Source organism: Geotrypetes seraphini, chromosome 15, assembly GCF_902459505.1.
Source record: "Geotrypetes seraphini chromosome 15, aGeoSer1.1, whole genome shotgun sequence".
Taxonomy (NCBI): Eukaryota; Metazoa; Chordata; class Amphibia; order Gymnophiona; family Dermophiidae; genus Geotrypetes; species Geotrypetes seraphini.
This window is the reverse complement of record NC_047098.1, coordinates 35,827,637-35,848,355: the sequence shown is the minus strand read 5'-3', so window position 1 is coordinate 35,848,355 and position 20,719 is coordinate 35,827,637. Positions and strand designations below refer to the sequence as shown.

General features: G+C 43.0%; 1 protein-coding gene across 2 annotated transcripts in view; it reads right to left on the bottom strand.

Moving 5' to 3' along the window:
- Positions 1-4,903: 4,903 nt before the first annotated feature.
- The window catches only part of GOSR1 (golgi SNAP receptor complex member 1), an 89,940-nt gene continuing 74,124 nt past the window's right edge, over positions 4,904-20,719 (bottom strand). For both annotated transcript variants that reach the window (XM_033921853.1, XM_033921854.1), the window contains exon 9: positions 4,904-11,276. In XM_033921853.1, coding sequence (XP_033777744.1) covers positions 11,152-11,276 — 125 coding nt within the window. In that variant the 3' untranslated portion in view covers positions 4,904-11,151. The remainder of the gene's footprint in view (positions 11,277-20,719) is intronic.

Genomic DNA, 20,719 nt, shown 5'->3' with positions numbered 1-20,719 from the left:
GGGTGGGGGTAAAGAAATCTATTGAATCATTACTTAATATCTGAAATGGCAACTATAATTAACTGAGAAAAATGTTGTTTTTTTAAAAAAAAAGCTAAAAGGATCAGCCACAAACATTAGGATTTTAAATCAGGTATGGGTGTTGTTTACAAATGCCATCTTGGAAGATCAGATCAGATGTATCGCACATAGTAATAAAGGTGGAAAGAGCAAATGACAGCCAGCATGGTTAAAAGGTGCAGTGAGAGGCTATTGGAGCCAAAAAAAATCTTTCAAAAAATTGAAAAAAGCCAAAACGAAGGCAATGAGAAGCAACATAGGCACTGGCAAGTTAAATGCAAAGCATTGATAAAGAAGGCTAAAAGAGAAATATGCTACAGCAGGAAAAACTCATAGTGATAGCTTTTGTCATGTACACCAGAAGCAGTAAGCCTGTGAGGGAATCAGTGGGACCATTGAGGAACAAAAGGGGCACTCAGGGAAGTCAAGGCTAGAGCAGAGACTGAATTTTTGGCTTCAATGTTTACTGAAGATATATTTTAAAATGTTCTATACAGTCTAATTTCTAGGCAGTTCACAATATATCCACATACATAATACTTTAAAACAGTACAAAAGAGGGAAAAATCATCAAATCCTACATTACACAGTCAGTCCTCAATCAGAACAAATCAGACCCTATACGAAAACGTTAACAATTGTGTTTTGAGGAGTTTTCTGAAAGTTACTCTAGATGTAAGTGTAAGAGATCTACCTGTACCAGAAATGGATTTTCAAGGGTGACAATGCAGATGAACTGAAAGAAATCTCCATGACATACTGAGCCAAATTGACAAAATAAGTCATAGTAAATCTCCTAGACCAGATGGTATACACACCTCAGGCTACTGAAAGAACTCAAACATGAAACTGCTGATCTGCTGTGATCTGGGAAATTACAGACCGGGCAAAATAGAAGAAACTATTATAAAGAATACACATAGTTTTAAGAGACAAAGTCAGTATGGATTCAGCCAAGGGAAGTCACACCACTCCAATTTTCTCCATTTCTTTGAAGGAATGAATAAACATATGGATAAAGGTGAGCTGGTTGATGCAGTACATATATCTAGATTTTCAGAAAGCTTTTGACAAAGTCCCTCATGAGAGGCTCCTGAGAATATTAAAAGGCCAGGGGATAGAAGGCAATGTTCTGTTGTGGATTAGAAATTAGTTATTGGACAGAAAACAGGGCTTGGGTTAAATGGCCATTTTTCTCCATGGGAGGGTAAATAATGGATGCTGCAAGGATCTGTACTGGGATCGGTGCTATTTAACATTTACAAATGATCTGGAAATTTGAATGACAAGTGAAGTGATTGAATAGTTTTGTATCATCTGCAAATTTAAAGTTGTTAAAATACTTGTGGACTTTGAAAAATTATAGGAAGATCTTAGGAAATTGGAAGACTGGGTATCCAAATTGGCAGATGAAATTTAATATGGACAAATGCAAAGTGATGCACATTGGGAAGAATAATTCAAATCATAGTTACTTTATGTTAGGGTCCACTTTAAGAATCAGCACCCAAAAATAGAGCTAAAGTGCCTTCGTAGACAATACACTGAAATCTTCTGCCCAGTATGCAGCTGTAGCAAAAAAAGCAAGCAGGATGCTAGGAATTATTAGGAAAGAGATGGTAAATAAGAATGAAAATATTATACTGCTTCTGTATCATTCCATGGTGTGACCTCAGCTCGAGTATTGCATGCAATTCTGGTTACCAGATCACAGAAAAGATATAGCAGTATTAGAAAAGATAAAGGGGGTGGAACTCATTTCATAAGAGGAAAAGCTAAAGCGATTAGGAAAAGAGATTGGGGGGGGGGGGGGAGGGAAGATATGATAGAGGTCTACAAAGTCCAGAGTGGTCTAGATGTAATTCAGATTTTACTTTTTCCAAAAATACAACTAGGGAACACTCAATGAAGTTGCATGATAATTATTTTAAAACAAATAGGAGGAAATATTTTTTCACGCAAAGAATAGTTAGGTTCTGGAACTCATTGTCAGAAGACATGGTTACAGTGGTTAGCATATTTGGGTTTAAAAAAAGCCATGGAGAAAGCCACTGCTTGCCCTAGGATTGGTAGCATGGAACTTTGCTACTATGTGGAATTCTGCCTGGTGCTTGTGACCTGAATTGTTCACTCTTGGCAAGAGGATATGGCCTAGATCAGTGTTCTTCAACCACCGGTCTGCAGAAATTTTCTGCCGGTCCACAGGGCCGGCATATCCATCGAGCAGAAGACAGTGTTCTTCAGCCACTGGTCCACAGTGCGATCAATGTGGCGTCTTCGGGCCGGCTCCCTAAGTGCTGCAGTGCAGAAAGCTGTGGGAAAAGGCCCCTACACGCGCGTCCTGCACCTGAACCAGAAGCCTTCTCTCTGACATCACAATGTCAGAGGGAAGGCTTCCAGATGAGGCGCAGAATGCACACAAGGAGCCGCTGCCCACAGCTTTTTTGCACTACAGCACTCAGGGAGCCTGCCTGAAGACACTGTGTTGATCGCACCGTGGACCAGCCCAAAGATAACATCGGGGGGCAGGCCAGAAGGCAAGGCACAGCATGGAGGGAGAGAGACAACAACGGTAGAGGGAATGCTTTTATTTTTTTTATTTAGTGATTGATTTACATCTGCTGTCTGTTCAGGAAGAAATGCATTTGTTTCTTTTCCTCTGCGGTTGTACTGCTTGCAGAGTTTTGCATCTTAGGGTTTGTTTGTAAATATTAGTACTTTTAGTTTTTGGTCCTACATTTGCATGAGGTTATCTGTTTTCTAGTAGGAATGAATGTTGAAAAGCAATAAAAACAAATTTGTTTAATCGATTGTAACCTAAGAATCTTATAATGTATTACTACTCCCAACCTGCACCTTATATACGTTGACTTTGTATTGTACCACTTCACTGTATCACTTTGCTGATTGTCCAGCACCTCTTGTTGTAAACCGCCTCAAACTATCATGGCTTTGGCGGCATATAAAATTATTATTTTGTGGTTAACCATTATGTGTTGTTAATACGATTATATTGTGTGTGTGTGTGTATATATATATGAAAAATGAATGGAAAAAATGGTTACAATTAGTATATTATGGGGCGGGATCTGGGGCAGAGATTGGTACAACTTAGCCCAGTATTCTTCAACTGCCGGTCCACAAAATAATTATTTTATTTTCGCTGGTCGATAGGTGTCAAAGGTTGAAGAACACTGGCCTAGATAGACCATTAGACTCACCCAGTATGGCTATTCTTATGTTCCTGAAGAGTTGCTGGGGAGCATTCGTGTATTTCCAAATGTGAGATAACAGTGAGCAGAACTTTCAAGTCTGAATGGCAGAGAACATGTACTGGAGTCTCTGCACACACAAGCAATGTCTATCCACTACCCTCTTATATTTGATCTTCAGAAATATAGCCTCCTTTTATTCACAAATATGTAAACTAATGGCCTCTGGCTCCCAGCTGTCATAGAAAAGATGGCTATCAAGAGCCAGAGGAGGTTATTTCACCAATCCAATGAGACTATACTGTTGTTCAAGACCACAAAATTTAATTTTTATTACAATTAAAACTGAAGCAACACTGATTCTGGTTTGAAACCAAGGGGTTCAATATTAGTTTAATTTCATCTTCCCATGCATAATCTCATTCAGTACCCAAACACTTTTTTGAATTCCATCACTGTCTTCATCTCCACCACTTCCCTTGGGAGGGCATTAAAGGTTTTATAATTGCAGTATATAAAAAAAATATTAAAAATCCACCATCCTCTCCATGAAAAAGAATTTCCTAATATCACTCCTAAGTCTACCATCCAACCTCAATTCATGCCTTCTAGTTTTATCATTTTCCCTTCTCTGGAAAAGATTTGTTTCTAGATTAATACCTTCCAAGTATTTAAACATCTGTATCATATCTCCCCTATCCCTCCTTTCCTCTAGAGTATACATATTCAGGTCTTCCAGTCTCTTCTTGTATATCTTCTGGTACAAGCCCCATACCATTTTCATCACCATCTTCTGGACCACTTCAAGTCTTTTTGGTCAGGTGTAAATATGACTACCTTCTGGTAGGAGTAATTTCATTAAATCATTAATAAAATGTACGCTATGTGCCTTCACAGCCTAGATGCCTGTTGTAAAATTACTCCCATGTGGGGGGGGGGGGACACATACTTTAGTCCATCAAATTCTGAGAAAGAAAATAACCTATAAATATTATCTTGAGATATGGAATTTTCTTACTAATATAATTGATGTTTCTGGCATCTCCTTTTTCAATTAAAATTTATTTTCAATAAATGGCAAACTACAATGGCTGCTATAATCTTTTGTGTAGAAATACAATTATATAAATCACCAAATTTTGGAAAACTGCTGCGATCCTTGGGTCTAAGCTACTCCATTAGCCTACATATGGGCCTTCCACAGCCTATGAATTGAGATTAGAATATTACTGCATTTACAGTGCAGGATCGCAGTATATATGCTGTGCTTTGTTTTTCCATCTAATGTTCTACAAAGGCATATCTGATTTGTGCAATGCTCTATGACAGCACAGGAGATAAGAGGCCAGTTCATGACATTTTTTTTTTGTCGTGTCAGCAACTATGTGGACAGATATGCTAAGTAGCATTTTCCTTCTGTTTTTACAGAAAGAATGCCTACAGACTATTCCATGAAGCCTACCAAAATGCTAAAGCCACATTTCATCCTGAAAGCTAGAGGAAAGCAATATATGGAATAATATTTTCAAATGTTCAGCTAAGCAAGAACGTTTAAGGTTAGATAATCAGAACTGAAAAGATCTTGAAAAAATCCTGTAGTTGTTGGACAGACCAATTACAAAACAAAGGGGTAATCATTTAGATTTCTAATTTATTATTAAATTACATAAAGCTTCTCTATACATACAGAAAATGCACATTAAGGTACAATGAAATATAATTAGGTTTGGAGAAGCCACCTGAAAGTGGAATGTAGAATCTGAAGAGAAGTTGGGGCAATAGAGAGCAGGCAGTCCCTTCACTGGATGTTGTGCAACTCCATGACACAGATGTTGTATTTAAAGGTGATATAAAACTCTTTGGGGTCTGGTTGGACTTGGATCCAACAATGGAAACTCACATTAATAACCCAATTAAAAACATGGTTTAAATTGAATTTATTATATAGATTAAAATATTTTCTTGAGATGTTATTTACAATCTATTAATTAATCAGGCATTTATACTTACATCATTAGACTACTGTAATACAGTATTTATTTGCTGGTAAGCTCAGTTAAACAAATGAAAATTGCAGACTTTACAAAATACTGCTGCTGAATTGATTTTGTGGGAGGTAAATTCAACCATGTTTCCCCGTTTTCATGCGAGTTGCATTGGTTACCAATAGCACTGAGGACTGAATTAAGGATCTGGCAACTCTCTATCAATCCTCCTGGTGCTTACATTCATCACGAGAGTTGTTGTTGGCTATACTTTCTTGTACTAGCTGCAGATTGGCTATTACCAAAAAGAAAAAAAAAATTATATGGCAAAGTTGCTATGGTGCAATTCCTAGTGCGGCAAATGCAACAAAGCCCATAGGAAATGGAAGGCTGCATCACATTTGCCATCTAAGAATCACTACCACATTTTGTAAAAGGGGCCCTAAATTAAATTAAACCTGTGCAGGAGAAGCAGTTCTACTTCGGGCTTTCTCAACCAGTCCTTCTCTTTTCAAGCTATACCTAGAATCCTGTCTGGCCAGTTCTTTGCCCCATAGCTGCAGATCACCAGCACATACATTAGTCTTGTTTGTCATCCCACAACAAAATGGCACTGGCATTTGGGGGATAAATCATGCCAATAAATTGTAGATTACTTTAGAAACAGCTGTGAAGTGACCTATCCTCAGCAATAGGTTCTCAGATTCAGAGCTAAATGATAGCAATCAATTAAGCGAACAGCAAAAGAATCTTACGAGAGCTTCCATTGATGGTCTCACTTGGGCAAAACAGGTTATAATATGTATTCTTCTAAAACACCATGCTTTTGCTGTTGTTTCTAAACAGTGTCAGAAATTCTGTACTTCCTTGCAAGGAAATGTATGATTTTCTTTTGGAATGCCAGTAACAGTGTGTTTTTCTTGGAGTGGAAATGGATTTGTAAACAAAATAAAAGGCTGTTCTGGTGCAATATCAAGACAAAAGGGTATAAAAGAAGGACGAGAAGACACGCAAGCCCATGCTTACCATCCTTGCTCACATGGAATGTAAAGAAGAATATAGCTCCATACTATAGCCCACCTTTTATCCCTTCACAAATAACAATTTGGGGGGTAAAATTAAACCAGTAATTCAGTAATTCAAGATTGGCAAATCCTTCACGTTTCATCTACTCAAAAGTCACTCACAGTCTAGTTACCAACAAATTCAAGGATATCTTTAAATTATACAATATGAAAAAGAAAACAGTCAAATATGAGGTGGGGTCTACCAGTTGTATACCTTTCAAGGCCAACTTCTTAAAAACCAACTAACTTTTATTTCAGTCTTAAGAGTCCAAATCCAGCACAGTCCCTTCAGCTCTGATGTTTCTGTATACTTAAAACAAAATTTGTGCAGCGAACTGAAAAAGCAGTTACTTATCTTAACAGGTGTTATCCAGGGACACCAGGCAGATATTCTCACACTTGGGGTGACCTCACCGACGGAGCCCATGTGTTAGAATATCTGCTGCTATTCCTGGATAACACCTGTTACAGTAAGTAACTGTGCTTTAGCCCAGGACAAGCAGGCAGCATATTCTCACACATGGGAGATGTCATCCCATGTGTGAAAATATGCTGCCTGCTTGTCCTGGGATAAAGGTACCATCCAACCATGCTACACTGGGGGAAGAGGATGAGGGGTAGGGAGGAGACAAACATACAATTGAATACATAATTAAGATATCAAATTTAACACTTGGGAGCTAGAGATACTTAACATGTGTCATCACAGGAAATAACTTTTTAAAGCTTAAAGCTTGAACAGAAAAAAAAGTTTCTAATCAAGTCTAAATTCAATAATACATTTCCAAAATAGATCCTTCACAAATTCCTTTCAGTGCAAGTACCAACACCAGGCTAATTCTTAGGGTTAAGGAAGCATCATAAAGAAGAAATTCAGGAAACCAGTTTGGTCCAAACTCCCATACAGCATGATCTGATCTACGAGACTCAGCAAATCTCATGCAATCTTGAACAAGTACAGGAGATCATATGACGCTGACACAAAGAGCACAAATATATCCCCAAGTCCGTAGTAAATACTGCTGCATTTCACAAGACAAACACCAGTTCACAAATGAAGATATTGGAAATGTATAACTGCCTAGTCTCTCATTGCAATACATAATGGATACAATAAATCTGACAGCATACCATTTTATGAATTAAAGGCTCCACTGTGTCTGACAAGGCATTCCTATCTAGACTTAATCATCATATTCACTCAGTTTTGGGGCTTAGATTGTGTACCTCAAAGACTAAGTTTTGCTACAACTGTTACCTGAATGGTTAGTGGGGGAAGGGATGTTAAGCTGTTAAGCCAAATGAAAGAAAAAAACAGCAATACTAACACAGCACATGCAACGCTGCAGGACTTCCCTGGCCTTCCGACCACATCTTTCCATTCTCTCACAAAACATGCACAGTAATCCCTGGAAAAATGCTACAGGTGGATTCTTCTAAGCAGGATACCAAATAATTACTGAACAGTTAAAATGGTAGCAGGAAGAAAGAAATCCTCAGTATAAAGGCATGTCATTTGGGTAACAACCAAGATGTATAAGCTTATAAGCTGCTCAGGAGTTGGGGGATGGGGGGAGAGGATATTTTGCCGATTTTAAAAAATGGCTCATCTTTGTAACGAGGGGGAAAAAAATCTCACAGTAAATTAGTTGTATCATGAATGACTAAAACCATACCCTTACATAATCATTCTTAACAAATATTAATAGAAACTGCTTTCTTTCAAAGAATGGAATTTATATCTGAAAACTATTTAACTCGACTGTCCCAAGATTGTGTCCCCATGAAAAGGGAAAATTTTTGAGTGCCCAGCCCAGGGTCTTTCTCCTTATAATAGTGCAAGCATTCATATTGTGGGAAGGGATGGTAAAGCATGGCAAACATTCTCAGTAAAACGGCAGAAATCTATTTGAAGCCATTTGAATTTCTCTAACATGTCCCCTACATTTCTAGAATCTTAATCATCTTAGGTGTCAAATCTTCATCATGGAAGATCTGTAGTCTACAAACTGAGATAGATGATTAAAAAAAAAAAATCTAGAAAATGTCCAAAAGGAACCTTCAAAACCTTAATGTATCAAAGAGTTAAATTGGATAAAAAGCTGCATTGGACTAGCTCCAAGGGGTGGGCAACTCTGGTCCTCGAGGGCCGGAATCCAGTCGGGTTTTCAGGATTTCCCCAATGAATATGAATGAGATCTATTTGCATGCACTGCTTTCAATGCATATTCATTGGGAAAATCCTGAAAACCTGACTGGATTCTGGCCCTCGAGGACCGGAGTTGCCCACCCCTGGCCTAGCCCAATATGAATACAGAGATTGCAAAGCCGTTAGTGCTGGTTTCAGACTTTGCTGTGTGGGATTATCTGCATCACGATGGCTTTAGCAACAGGTTACGGGTGGGCAATTCTTTCTACACAAGCAACTTGGGAAGGGAGCCTGCAGCAACCCAAATCACAACGTAACTAAAACAGTGCTCACTCACAATGTCATGGTTAGGGGAATCCGTTCTACACGAAAACTTACACATACACACCTTTCTCTGAAATGGAGAGAATTCTCTACATAGTTATCTATTTTCCACTCACTGGTGGACCGATTTTCTACCTCTATGGTGACACTCCAAACTAACAGTATATTTTAGAAGTAAACATTGTAAAATAGCTTAATCACAATAAGGCATTGGGAGATGTACAGCAGAACAGGGTGGATAAAAATCAATGATTTATATATATATATTTAAATTTAAATCACATATTTTGATTTAAACCAGATTTTTTTAAAAATAAAATGCTTTTATGAGGAAAGATCTATTTAAAGATAGTTTTCTATTTAAGATACATTATAGTCCAAAAGTTACCATGAAATAAGGATTAGTTTTAATTACATAACATGAGGCTGCATATTCATGCAATGTTTAAGGACTCCTTTTACTAAACACGCTAGATAGCGTGGGCAGAGAGGTTAATGCTCAGATGCTCATGGCACCGTTTAGTAAAACCTAGTGTAAATTTTTTGGGTAAATGAATTCCATTAATCCATTCATGTCACAGGCATGATTTAAATCAAATCCACCCTACAGCAGAATATCATTGCCTCTCAGGTAGTTGAGAGCACAGGCATGCTAATATCCACCACCAGCAAGCACAAAATTGTGCCCTATCATCAGACTACCTTCTATGGAAATAACAGAAATGTTAAGAACTAAAAAAAACTCTCTGGCTTGGCTGAGTTCTTGCTCCAGTGGATACTTTAAACAGCAGAACTCAGTTCTTCAAAGAGTGAGCTTGTCTGTTCCTGGCTTTTTTGCTTATTCTTTTGGTCTTATGTCTGTGTCCTTTCATACATGCATTAAAATATTTCTTAAATTTTTAAGCTTTTTGCAATACAGTTTGGATATTTTCAATAATACAGATTTTTTTTAAGCTCCTTGAAGTTCACAGTGTTTAAAATCAGTAACACTACAACAGATTTCAAAGTCACTTTGATTTATACTTAAAAGGAATGGTTAGGTAGGAAATGCTTGAAGAGTATTTTTAACAAGGATCCCTAATTCTTTTTCAGTTACCTAGCAAACCGTTGTTAATACTGTTGCTTTAGCTGATCAGGTCCTTGTATGTTGGCCCCTATTAAGGAGCATTTCAAAGAATGGTTAGTGAGATTGCAATAGATGAGCTGAGGGATTTCACCGAGACCCTGTCGATAACTCAGTTAACAGAAGAGAATCTCTGTTCCTGAAAGTGCTACAAAATAATAAAACTTTTAAATAGATATATGATCTGTAAATATTTGGAAAATATCATGCTCCAGGACAACTGAAGGATCACATGACAGCAGCGAGCAGGTGCTCAGCTTTTTGGATGCCACTGAAATAAGAGAGGGCAGCGAGCTTCAAATAGTTTCATAAATATGCAAAAAATGTCTGTTGCCTAGATGTTAGTTTCTCAAGCAAAATCTACAGGGTGGGTCACAAGAGAAGACTGTCATAATACAGCAAATCTCTGTAATGTTGCTTGGGCTTTTGAATTAAGTGGCTGAGAGAAGCAAATACATTTTCACAGCATAATCTACAAAGAATATCTAGGGCTTGATTCACCGAGACATTTTCCTCAATCTGTCTAAGGGAAAAGTTCTTGATGAATTAGGACCTTAATGGCTCCACCTGAGTTAAAAAAATATCTAGATAAAAATATATTACACCAGGTCAGTAGCATTCCCTATCCATCTCCAGGACCAGAACTGAACAAGACCCAAATGAGTTAGTATTCACATGAGCAGAGTTGCTCTAGTTACAAACTTACACTGCAGCTGATTTTATGCCCCCAATGTCAACTTAAGAGGAATAATTTCAGCTGTCATTAAAATGAGCATTTTTTAATCAATAAGTGGCGTGGCAGTGGTCAAGCTTCAGAAGACTTTTCTGGACCTTGAGCACCTATACAGAGCTTGGTTTAATGAGAGGGACCATGTTTATTTCCATTTTTCAAAGGACAGTGTTACAGGTCATTTATTGTCATTAGTGCTGACAGGGATCTGGTAAACACAATTGCTGACTCTGATCAACCCTTTGCAACAAGAAATGTCAGGAGAAGAGACAGACATTGGTTTACCATCTTGTTTTCAAGAACCAAACAGGGACTGGACCATCAGGCAGATGAAGTTTGTGTGCGAGCGTACAGTGTCTTCACAAGTAGGAGGTGCAGCTTTGGCTACAGGCCAGCACTTCTTAGTCTGCCACTACACACTTAATGACATCAGGTGATATTCCAGGCATCAGGTTTGTGGCCTTTTCTTGGGTAGGGTCAAAGTTCATGGAGTTTTTTTCATCAATGGAATGCATACAGCAGCAACAGGATGGTACAGATACCAATGACAGCACCCAGGATCAAAGAGTCACGACGCTTTCTCAAGTTGATTCTCTGGATCAAGTTGTTGACTGCAGGAAACCGATCTTAGAGGACCTTGGTTAAGGTTTTCAAAGAAAAACAAAGTTTTCCTTAAACACCACTCCACTCCTTATGTGGTGAACATTCAGTAACAACATTTACTTGAGAACAGCAAATTACTGCAAGACAATAAATTATTAAAATTTACAAATATGGACATGGAGTGGGCAGAAAAATGGAAGATTGTAGAAAAGCATATACTGGCCACTTCAGTGGTAGTTTGTATTACCGCTAGAGAAGCTCCACTAGAGCTGGACAGAATATAAGAGAAACAAATGAAATGAAAAAAAAAAGCTAACAGAAGCTTATCACAACACTTCTGAGTAGAGAACATCTATACATACATAGGCCTTTCCCAGGATCAGATCAAAGAAAGTCTAATAAAGAGAAGTGAAGAGACAGAGAGAATGTGAAACACTAAGGCAATGCTTTCTCAGCAACAAACTCAGCTATGGAAATGGGATAGAGGCCAGACACAATTTACAGTAAGTGGTCAATGGTATTAATATCTCAGATATTTTAGTGATAAAACATCAAACACAATCAATTCATTGAATGTGCTGTGCTTTAGGAAATAGTAATCCATAAAAAAACGATTCTCTTATACATGGAGTGTGGTTGAAGTATTCAAACTGTGTGCAAGCCCAGAAGGAGTAAGTACTTCTTGCCTTCGATTCACAAATTTTTATTATTTTACACTACAATGGTGTGCTCTGCATGACTCTCTCTATTGGATACCCCGACCCCTGAGGAAGAAGTGTTTCTCCGAAACACGTACCGTGTTGGGTCCACACTCCATGTATAAGAGAGCTGTTTTTTATGGATTAATATTTTATATAGACTTTTTTTTTTTTTTTTTTTTATTTATTTATAAAATTTTTACAATATTTCCAAGCATATACATCTTGTACAGTAAAGTGAGCTCAAAAGAAGAAATAAAATTACAAAATTAATATTTACTTCAAGGAAATACTAATCTAACTGATCTCACACTAGTCCTCAATATTATTGGATCCATAATCAAGAGTAGAACATATATAATTCAAATTAATTAAACAAGAAAAATCCTTATCTAACCAAAGTGCAGGAAACTAACTTTCCTTGGACGTTGTTATTCCTTTTTCTAGACGTTTCACTGAGAGAAAGCTAATCAGTTGAGATGGCTCTGTAAATATATACTTCAATGATAGATATCTAACTACACATTTACATGGATATCTCAAAAAGAAAATACCCCCTATTTGTGTCACTCCAGGTTTTAGAATTAAGAATTCTTTCCTTCTTTTTTGAGTCTCTCTAGAGACATCAGGGAAAATCTGAATATGCTGTCCCAGGAAGTCTTTGGATCTATTTTTAAAGAAAAGTTTTAATATCCAATCCCTGTCTGGAGCCAAAGCAACAGACAACAAGAGAGTAGCTGGAACAACCAATTCTCTATCCGATTGTTCCAGTATAGCCGAAATGTCCAATGACCTCTCCCGGGGTTCCTCAATTTTTTCTCCTTCTTTGAATTGGGGCTTAGCAGGTAGGTAATACACTCTTGTGAGAGGAGGTAAGGAGTTTTCAGGAATTTCCAAAATTTCCATAAAATATCTTTTCACCATTTCTCTAGGAGAAGTTGACAGGATTCTTGGAAAATTTATAAATCTCAAATTATTTATTCGACCATTATTCTCCTGCACTTCCAACTTCTTCCTGAGTAATATATTATCTTTAACCAGCATATCTTGATTTTGTTTCAGTAGCATTAACTCCTTATTTGTATTTTGTGTCTCTGTTTTAAATTGTAACATATCCTGCTTTAAAACTTTTATTTCTTCCTTTTGTTCTTTTAATTCTTTATCCAAACTTTTTATTTGAGGATTTAAGGAATTCCCCAGATTTACTACCAAGTCCCATAATGCTTCGAGTGTGACTGTAGGAGGTTTTGTAGGTGAGAAAAGTTGTAATGGTGTAGTGTCTGAATGTTCTGAAATTAGCTTTACCTCAGTGACGTCTTGTATTCCTCCAACCTCTGTTGTCCCGGTCGCAAGTCCCGATGTCATATTCAGCGAGCCCTCCATACTAGCCTCTGTGGACAAAGAAGAAACCACCTCCTCAGGTGGATTCTGGTCCCGTGGAGAGCTGGCAGCTTGCGGCGTCGGTTGGAGGGGTGGTGTCCTAACGTCGGGGCTAAGAGTAACATCAGGGGAACCCACCGCACTACTCTCCGGCGGTATCCCCAACGAGCTAGCACCCGACCCTTCTTGTTCCCGTTGTAGGCGTCGGAGAAAATCATCAATAGTGACCACTGGGGTTAAGGGTCGCCGGGAGGCTCCTCCGGTGTTCCTTCCTCGTCTTTTCGGCATTATTTAAGAAAGAAAAACTTCAACGACGCCCTCACTTCAGTAGACATGGAATAAACATCTTAGATCCAATAATAGGAAGCAGGATCCGATCCGGGTCTATGTACCCCAAATGAAATTACCACTGCCGGCTCCCGGGCTCCACGAGGCCGCAACCGCAGCAGCGGGTGCTTTTAAGTTGTCGGAGACGGACCCAGTGACGTCAGGGGTCCGTCTCTGTTAGTGCCTGTCAGCGCCGCCGACCAGGAAAAGGAAGCCGCCGCTGTGCACTCGGGACCAGCAACGGGACACCTCTCAGCTCTCCTCCAGTCCGGTAAACTGCTCCCTTATATAGACTTTTAATAAAGATTCCTGCACTTTGTACGTTCTACTCTGCACTTTCTCTGTTTTTGGTGTTTGCTTTTTACTGCAGACCCCGTTGGATTTTTCTTTGTTTTGTGCTTTAGGAAATTCCAGTTTAATTTATGATTAATACCTGAAAAAAAGCCTCATATCTCTCCTTGCAACAGGTCAGGTTCATCATACCAGAAAACATTTCTCTGAGCTCTAAGAGTTTGAGCCTTTACAACCCCTGAAAACAGTAATTTATGCAACTAGCTAGGTTTTTGCAAAGACTCTCAAAAAGCACAGTTACTTACCGTAACAGGTGTTATCCAGGGACAGCAGGCAGATATTCTTAACACATGGGTGACGTCACCGACGGAGCCCTCGGTACGGACCTTTTTAACTAGAAGTTTCTAGTTGGCCGCACCGCGCGTGCGCGAGTGCCTTCCCGCCCGACGGAGGAGTGCGTGGTCCCCAGTTAGTATAAGCCAGCTAAGAAGCCAACCCGGGGAGGTGGGTGGGACGTAAGAATATCTGCCTGCTGTCCCTGGATAACACCTGTTACGGTAAGTAACTGTGCTTTATCCCAGGACAAGCAGGCAGCATATTCTTAACACATGGGTGACCTCCAAGCTAACAAAGAGGGAGGTGGGATGGTTGGCCATTAGGAAAATAAATTTTGTAACACAGATTGGCCGAAGTGTCCATCCCGTCTGGAGAATGCATCCAGACAGTAGTGAGTAGTGAATGTGTGAACTGAGGACCAAGTGGCCGCCTTGCAGATTTCCTCGATGGGCGTGGAGCGGAGGAAAGCTACAGAAGCAGCCATAGCTCGGACCCTGTGGGCCGTGACAGTTCCTTCCAGTGAGAGACCGGCCCGAGCGTAGCAGAAAGCGATACAGGCAGCAAGCCAATTGGAAAGTGTCCGTTTGGAGACAGGACGACCCAAACGGTTGGGATCGAAAGACAAAAATAGCTGAGGGGATGTTCGGTGAGCCCTGGTACGATCAAGATAGTAAGCAAGGGCACGCTTACAATCCAGCGTGTGCAACGCCTGTTCCCCAGGATGCGAGTGAGGCTTAGGGAAGAAGACGGGCAGCACAATGGACTGGTTAAGGTGAAAAGCCGAGACCACCTTGGGAAGGAATTTAGGGTGGGTACGCAGAACAACCTTGTCATGGTGAAAAACAGTGAAAGGTGGGTCGGCAACCAGTGCATGCAGTTCGCTAACCCTCCTGGCAGAGGTGATGGCAATTAGGAAAAGCACCTTCCAGGTAAGAAGCCTGAGCGAAGTTGTGGCAAGAGGCTCAAACGGAGGTTTCATGAGGGCTGAGAGAACCACATTCAGGTCCCAGACGACAGGAGGAGGTTTGAGAGGCGGTTTGATATTGAAGAGCCCTCTCATAAATCTGGAAACCAGAGGATGAGCCGTGAGGGGTTTTCCGAGAATAGGCTCATGAAACGCAGTGATGGCACTGAGGTGGACTCTGATGGAGGTAGTTTTGAGGCCAGCATTGGACAGTGAGAGCAAATATTCCAAGACAGTTTCCACCGCTAAGGAGGTGGGTTCCTGATGATGCCGGAGACACCACGAGGAGAATCTGGTCCACTTCTGATGGTAACATTGGAGAGTGGCCGGTTTCCTGGAGGCGTCCAAAATGAGGCGGACCGGTTGAGATAGATTCTCCGGAGAGGTCAGCCCGAGAGAAACCAAGCTGTCAGGTGGAGCGAAGACAGATTGGGATGCAGTAGAGACTGATGCTGCTGCGTAAGTAGAGTAGGAAACACAGGAAGTAGAATGGGTTCCCTGGAGCTGAGTTGGAGCAGGAGTGAGAACCAGTGTTGGCGAGGCCACCGAGGTGCGATAAGAATCATGGTGGCGTGATCCTTGCGGAGTTTGGACAAGGTCCGCAACATCAGAGGAAGTGGAGGGAAGGCATACAGGAACCGATCCCTCCAATCGAGCAGGAATGCATCCGGAGCCAGTCGGTGAGGAGAGAAGAGTCTGGAACAGAATTGGGGCAGCTGATGATTGTGAGGTGCTGCAAAGAGGTCCACCTGCGGAGTGCCCCATCGAGCAAAGATGGATAGCAGAGTCGGAGGGTCCAACGTCCACTCGTGAGGTTGAAGGATGCGGCTGAGATTGTCGGCCAGAGAGTTCTGTTCGCCCTGGATATAGACCGCCCTGAGAAAGAGATTGCGGTCCGTGGCCCAGGTCCAGATGCGCAGAGCCTCCAAACAAAGGGGACGAGATCCGGTGCCGCCTTGCTTGTTTATGTAGTACATGGCGACTTGATTGTCTGTGCACAGGAGGAGGACTTGAGGGCAGAGAAGATGTTGGAAAGCCTTGAGGGCGTAGAACATGGCTCTGAGTTCCAGGAAATTGATGTGATGACGACGCTCCTGTGGGGTCCAAAGTCCCTGGGTGCGTAGATCTCCCAGGTGAGCTCCCCACGCGTAGGGGGACGCATCTGTGGTGATGATCATAGAGTGGGGGGGCAGATGAAAAAGTAGACCCCTGGAAAGATTTGAGGAGTTCAACCACCATTGGAGAGATTGCTGAAGAGATGATGTCACAGAGATGGGATGAGAAAGAAGATCCGTAGTCTGTGACCATTGGTTGGCGAGAGTCCACTGAGGCGTACGAAGGTGGAGACGTGCCAGAGGAAGGACATGCACCGTCGAGGCCATGTGACCCAGGAGGACCATCATCTGTCGGGCAGGAATGGAGGGATGCATGAGCACCTGACGGCAGAGATGGAGGAGGGTCCGCTGGCGATCGGAGGGGAGAAAAGCCCTCATGAGCGTGGTGTCCAGAACTGCTCCAATGAATTGAAGTCGCTGGGTGGGAAGCAGATGCGACTTGGGGTAGTTGATCTCGAACCCCAGGAGGTGGAGGAGAGAGATGGTGTGATGAGTAGCTTGTAGCGCGAGTTGAGAAGAAGGTGCTTTCACCAACCAATCGTCCAAGTAGGGGAACACCTGGAGGTTGTGAGACCTGAGGAAGGCCGCTACCACTATAAGGCACTTGGTGAAGACCCTGGGTGAGGAGGCGAGGCCGAACGGTAGCACCTTGTACTGATAGTGGTGGTGCAGTACCTGGAACCGCAGGTAGCGGCGAGAACTCTGATTGATGGAGATGTGAGTGTAGGCCTCTTTGAGGTCCAGGGAACATAGCCAGTCGTGTTGAGAGAGAAGAGGGTAAAGCGTGGCAAGGGAGAGCATTCTGAACTTCTCCTTGACCAGACACTTGTTGAGGTCCCTGAGATCGAGAATGGGACGGAGGTCTCCCGTCTTCTTGGGTACCAGGAAGTAGCGGGAGTAGAATCCCTGACCCCTTTGATCTGGAGGTACTTCTTCGATGGCATTGAGAAGGAGGAGGGATTGAACCTCCCTCAGGAGGAGGGGGGTTTGAGATGAGTGTGAAGCAGACTCTACGGGAAGGTTGTCCGGTGGAAGAGTCTGGAAGTTGAGAGAGTAGCCGTGGCGGATGATGTTGAGGACCCACTGGTCCGACGTGATGACTTCCCAACGGCTGGAGAAAATGGTGAGACGACCCCCGATAGGCTGTGGAAGAGGCAGCGAGGGAGGATGACTGGCTATGCCCTGGAGGGAAGAGTCAAAAGGGCTGAGACTGTTTAGCAGGCTGAGGCGGCTTAGAGGGTTGAGTGGCCTGAGATCGAGCCTGGGCATGGTGCTGCTGTTGACGAGGTCGCCGAGATTGTTGGGGGGGCGGATTGAGTGGCCTGGCTGAGAACCTCCGCTGGTAAGATGATTGAGGCCGATAGGGTCGAGCAGGCGGAGCCTTCTTTTTTGGCTTGATCAAGGTGTCCCACCTGGTCTCATGGGCCGAGAGTTTCTGGGTGGTGGAATCCAGGGACTCTCCAAAGAGTTCATCCCCGAGACAGGGGGCGTTGGCCAAACGATCCTGGTGGTTGATGTCCAGGTCAGAGACTCTGAGCCAGGCTAGTCGACGCATGGCTACGGCCATGGCAGAGGCCCGAGAGGTGAGCTCGAAGGAGTCGTATATTGAGCGGACCATGTATTTTCGCATCTGGAGAAGACCAGAGATGTGTTGTTGGAAGAGCGGGACCTTGCGCTCAGGAAGGTACTTCTGAAGGGTAGACAGTTGTTGGACCAAATGTTTTAGGTAGAAAGAAAAATGGAAGGAATAGTTGTTTGCCCTGTTGGCCAGCATGGCATTTTGGTAAAGCCTCTTGCCAAATTTGTCCATGGTCTTACCTTCTCTGCCAGGAGGGGTAGAGGCATAGACACTGGATCCCTGAGTTTTTTTCAAAGTGGATTCCACTAAAAGGGACTCATGGGGCAATTGAGATTTGTCAAATCCAGGTATAGGGATGACCCGGTAAAGGTTGTCCAGCTTACGGGGGGCTCCCGGTACCGTGAGGGGAGTTTCCAAGTTCTTGTAGAACGTTTCCCGTAGGATGTCATGTACGGGAAGCTTGAGGAACTCCTTAGGAGGTTGCTCAAAGTCTAACGCCTCTAAAAAGGCTTGAGACTTTTTCGAGTCAGATTCTAGTGGAAGGGACAGGGCAGCAGACATTTCTCTCAGAAATTTAGTGAATGAGGACTGCTCTGGTTTAGAGGTGGCATCGGGTGCCGATGGTTCCTCATCAGATGAGGAGGGATCCTCCTCGGTACCGAGGGGAGTCTCCTCCCACAAATCAGGGTCTCTGACCTCTGGTGCATGTCGAGACACCGGGGTGGAGGGCGCGGTGTGGCGAGTCTTGGACAAAGACTTACCAGAGCGCACTGAAACGGTACCAGGGGAGGACGATCGGCGTCGTTCTCGGTCCCGAGAAGAGTGCCGTACCGCCTGGTGCCGAGGAGGATCCACAGTGGTCTGAGAATGAACCACCGGATCGGCGTGAAGTTGTTGAGCCGAAAGGATCGGCATAGAAGTGTTTGCCGGTACCGAAGGAGTGGACACCGGGGGCTCGGTGCGGGGCTCGGGCCGGTCTGGTACCGGAAGGAGCGGTGCCAGGATAGAGGGTAACAGTTGTTCAAGTTGTTTCTTCAACTGTTCCTGAAGCTGAGCTTGTAGAATGACCGAGATACGGTCATCTAGGGGTGGCATCGGAACCGCTTTCTTTTTCTTCGGTTCCTTGGATGCTGCTCCACGCCCCGGCGATGAGGAGGCCGATGACGAGGCACTCACCGATATCGGGGCGGAGCGTTTGCGGGACCGGTGCGATGCCGGTAGGGACGGTGTCGCCACCGTAGCTGGAGGGCGCTCGAGGGAAGAGGAAGGCTTCTTAGCCGGCTTACCTGGCGCCAGCGGCGCCGATGCGGGGTCGGTCGGTGTCGAGGTCGACGGTGCCGATTTTTGAGGTACCGCCGTTGAAGGTGAGGAGTCCATCGCCGACTCGGTGCCGAAGAGAAGAGTTTGTTGGATTCTTCGGTTTTTAAGTGTTCGTTTTTGCAGAGTGGCACAGCGGGTGCAGGAGTCCGCCCGATGCTCCGGACCCAGACACTGCAAACACCAATTGTGTGGGTCAGATACGGAGATCGGGCGTGCACACCGCTGGCACTTCTTAAAACCGACCTGCGGGGGCATGAAGGGGAAGATAGCCTCCGCAAAATCGAAGTCCGAGGCCTGTATAATGGCAACAGGCCCCGCCGGGGCAAAAACGAAAGGAAAAGGAAAAAATGAAAGTTTTTTTTTTTTTTTTTTTTGCAAATCAAAGAAAAAATAAACCCGAAGGTAAAGAGAGAAAAAATTAGGAAAAAAACGCGAGCGGGAAGGCGAAAAAGTGATTTCAACGGCCGTTGAAAAAATACACGCGTCTTCTTCGCTCCGCGGAAACGAAGAAACTAACTGGGGACCACGCACTCCTCCGTCGGGCGGGAAGGCACTCGCGCACGCGCGGTGCGGCCAACTAGAAACTTCTAGTTAAAAAGGTCCGTACCGAGGGCTCCGTCGGTGACGTCACCCATGTGTTAAGAATATGCTGCCTGCTTGTCCTGGGATAAGTACAGCATATACTTGTATAACTCTTGAACTAAACTTATGAACCAAGACAGACCTAGAGCACAAGAGAAGCAAGCTGAGAATTTCCTGAAAAATTTTAGCTGATAAATAGAAATGGCCAAAATCACATCTCTTGCTTTTAATTTTATGATGTTTCATCATAGCCTCTTTCAATATAGCAACTGATGGAAATGCTTTTGTTCTTGCCAGTGATTAGGAAACAAATGCATGGATATTTCTAGTTTTATCTGCTGCTCATCTCCAGAAAATTATCTATCCAATCAAATAAATAAAATACACTACTACTACTCTTTGCATTAAGAAAAGCAAAAACAAAAGAAAATATGGTAAAATATACACCATCTTCAATTTAAGTAGTCTGTGAGGTTAGAGACACCAAGGCCTAGAGCAGGGGTGTACAACCTGTGGCCCGAGGGCCGCATGTGGCCCCATGAAGTTTTTTGTGTGGCCCCGGTCGAGGGCAATGCAGTGTTTTCCTCTGCTGCCCCCGGGTGTTTACCGTCTTGCTGGCTCCCTCCTCTGTCTTGCTGCAGCATTTGCACGGCCCCAGAAACATTTTTTTCAGTCAATGCGGCCCAGGGAAGCCAAAAGGTTGGACACCCCTGGCCTAGAGCACTGTTCTTCAACTGCCGGTCCGCAGGAAATTTTTGCTGGTCCGCACAGGGCCGGCAAGATTTAATCACTTCAATTTCCTGCCGGTCCGCGCAGGGCCGGCAAGATCAATAGCTGAAGTCCGTGCTGGGCCGGAGAGATCTTGGGGAGCCTC